This window comes from Oryzias melastigma, linkage group LG4, assembly GCF_002922805.2.
Source record: "Oryzias melastigma strain HK-1 linkage group LG4, ASM292280v2, whole genome shotgun sequence".
Taxonomy (NCBI): Eukaryota; Metazoa; Chordata; class Actinopteri; order Beloniformes; family Adrianichthyidae; genus Oryzias; species Oryzias melastigma.
The window spans coordinates 5,275,976-5,277,783 of record NC_050515.1 but is presented as its reverse complement, the minus strand read 5'-3'; the positions used below and the strand labels follow the sequence as shown (position 1 = coordinate 5,277,783).

The following is a 1,808-nucleotide window of genomic DNA, read 5'->3' as shown; positions in this document are numbered from 1 at the left end:
GTCGTCCTGTCAGTTCAGTGGACAGTAATGAAACACACTACTGTAATCACATAGTCTCCAGTCTTTACTGCAAACAAACTACAGTGATTTCAGACCAGTTATGGAATTTTGCAGCACAGAAAAGCATAAAAGTAAAAACAAGATGTTTCTGCATTTTTTAAATTCTATCCTAATGCGACAACACCCCAAAGTGTTGTCTTTGCACCATCTTTTTAAATTATTTTTTTGTCTGAAATCTTACATGGTTGTAAATATCTTTGAGGTCCAATTAGAATCACCTTAAAGTTCCACTCTAAACATTTTCAGTAGTTATTTAACTGTTCAGTTTTTTGCCAAAATAAAAAACCAAGGTTGTTTTTTTTCTACGACATCGTTTCTGCAGAACGCCAGGAATTCATTAGATATTTGCCTCTGAGTTGCGGGTGGGACTACTGATATGGAGCAACCCCGCCGTATTTTCTACCTAACAAATTCGATCTTATTTAAACATAACTTTCGAGTCTGCTCCTGATTAACTACAATTTGAATAATAAAAAAAACCCTCAGAAATGCAATTTTGCTCTTAATTTTCTTTATCTATGTCCTCCATCATCAGAAAAATTCTTAGGAACATGTTAAAAACACACACACAAAAAAAAGATTTTATTGAATACGGTGTTTAAAATGAATGTAAAAGTAAATCGTATATTTGAAAAAAGATGGTTACATTTTGGAAATAGACTTAGACCTAAAAATAAAAATTTGAAAGCTAAAAATCCTATAAGAAAACTTTTGGTTGGGTGAAAATAAATAAAAAACCTTGTTTTAAATTTGAAGAAATGCGGACAACTTGAATAAAACAAATCAAAACTTTTCCCAAATGAACAATGTCATCTTTTCTGTCGTGTGTCATCTAATGCTGCATAAAATAGTGACAACGCTCCCTCAAAGTTTTACCACATCATCTACATGTGTGTGTATTTATATTAGTATATGCACTTTTTCATATTTTTCTTTCAACTGTTCAAATTTAGTTTTACTTTTGCTTCTTCCCAGGTCATTCTTGTAAATGAGGATTTGTTGCCAACTGATCCTTCTGGTAAACTAAAGGTTAAATTATAAAAAAACAAACAAAAACTTTTCAAATATTCAATTTTTCTTTCAGGTTTACTGTTGGTCATATTTTGTTAAAAACGTAAAAAAGAAAAAAATATTGACCTTGTGTTTTTTATTCACTAAAATGATTTTACCGCAAACCTTTTGATTTTTCAGTTTTGACTTGAATGAAAATGTTTAAACATTTGTTTTCTTTGCAGTCCTTCCACAAAGGATGCCTCCCTCAGATGGATTCTGCGCTGCAGAGCGTCTGAACCTCCTCAGCCAAAGCCTCCGGCCCGTTGAGGTACAGATGTGATCACCTCCTTCAACCCCCATAGGTTCTCCTCTGTGACCCGAAGATCTCCTAAATCCTCTAGAGGAAATCCACAATGTTGGTCACAATGGCCTCAGTTTAACATCGTTCCTTCGTTTGTTTAAAGACTCTTTTCTTAAGGACGAGCGGCAGATTATTGGTCCAGAGGGATGTTGTAAAACTGACATAACAGTGTGTGAGCGTATCTCCTTCCAGACAACCTTGAGTGTGTTGTTTCATGTCAAAAACAGCTTTTCTAAACATCCGCCGCATGTAGTAGGCTGATCTCCCCCTTGAGTATCCTCATAATTGTTAACCTTTGACCAAGTGGGTTGTGGCCCCGAAGCCCATTGTGAAGAGTGGATGCTGCAGGTCCATTTTTAACAACATGCCTGCCAGTGGAGACCATTTCCAGCCT

At 35.5% G+C, this 1,808-nt stretch overlaps 1 protein-coding gene across 1 annotated transcript in view; it reads left to right on the top strand.

Annotated features, from left to right (window-relative positions):
- Positions 1-1,808, top strand: part of LOC118598647 (disintegrin and metalloproteinase domain-containing protein 10-like) — a 20,005-nt gene that overhangs the window by 17,565 nt on the left and 632 nt on the right. Inside the window, exon 6 of the mRNA XM_036211445.1 lies at positions 1,296-1,381. Coding sequence (XP_036067338.1) covers positions 1,296-1,381 — 86 coding nt within the window. The remainder of the gene's footprint in view (positions 1-1,295; positions 1,382-1,808) is intronic.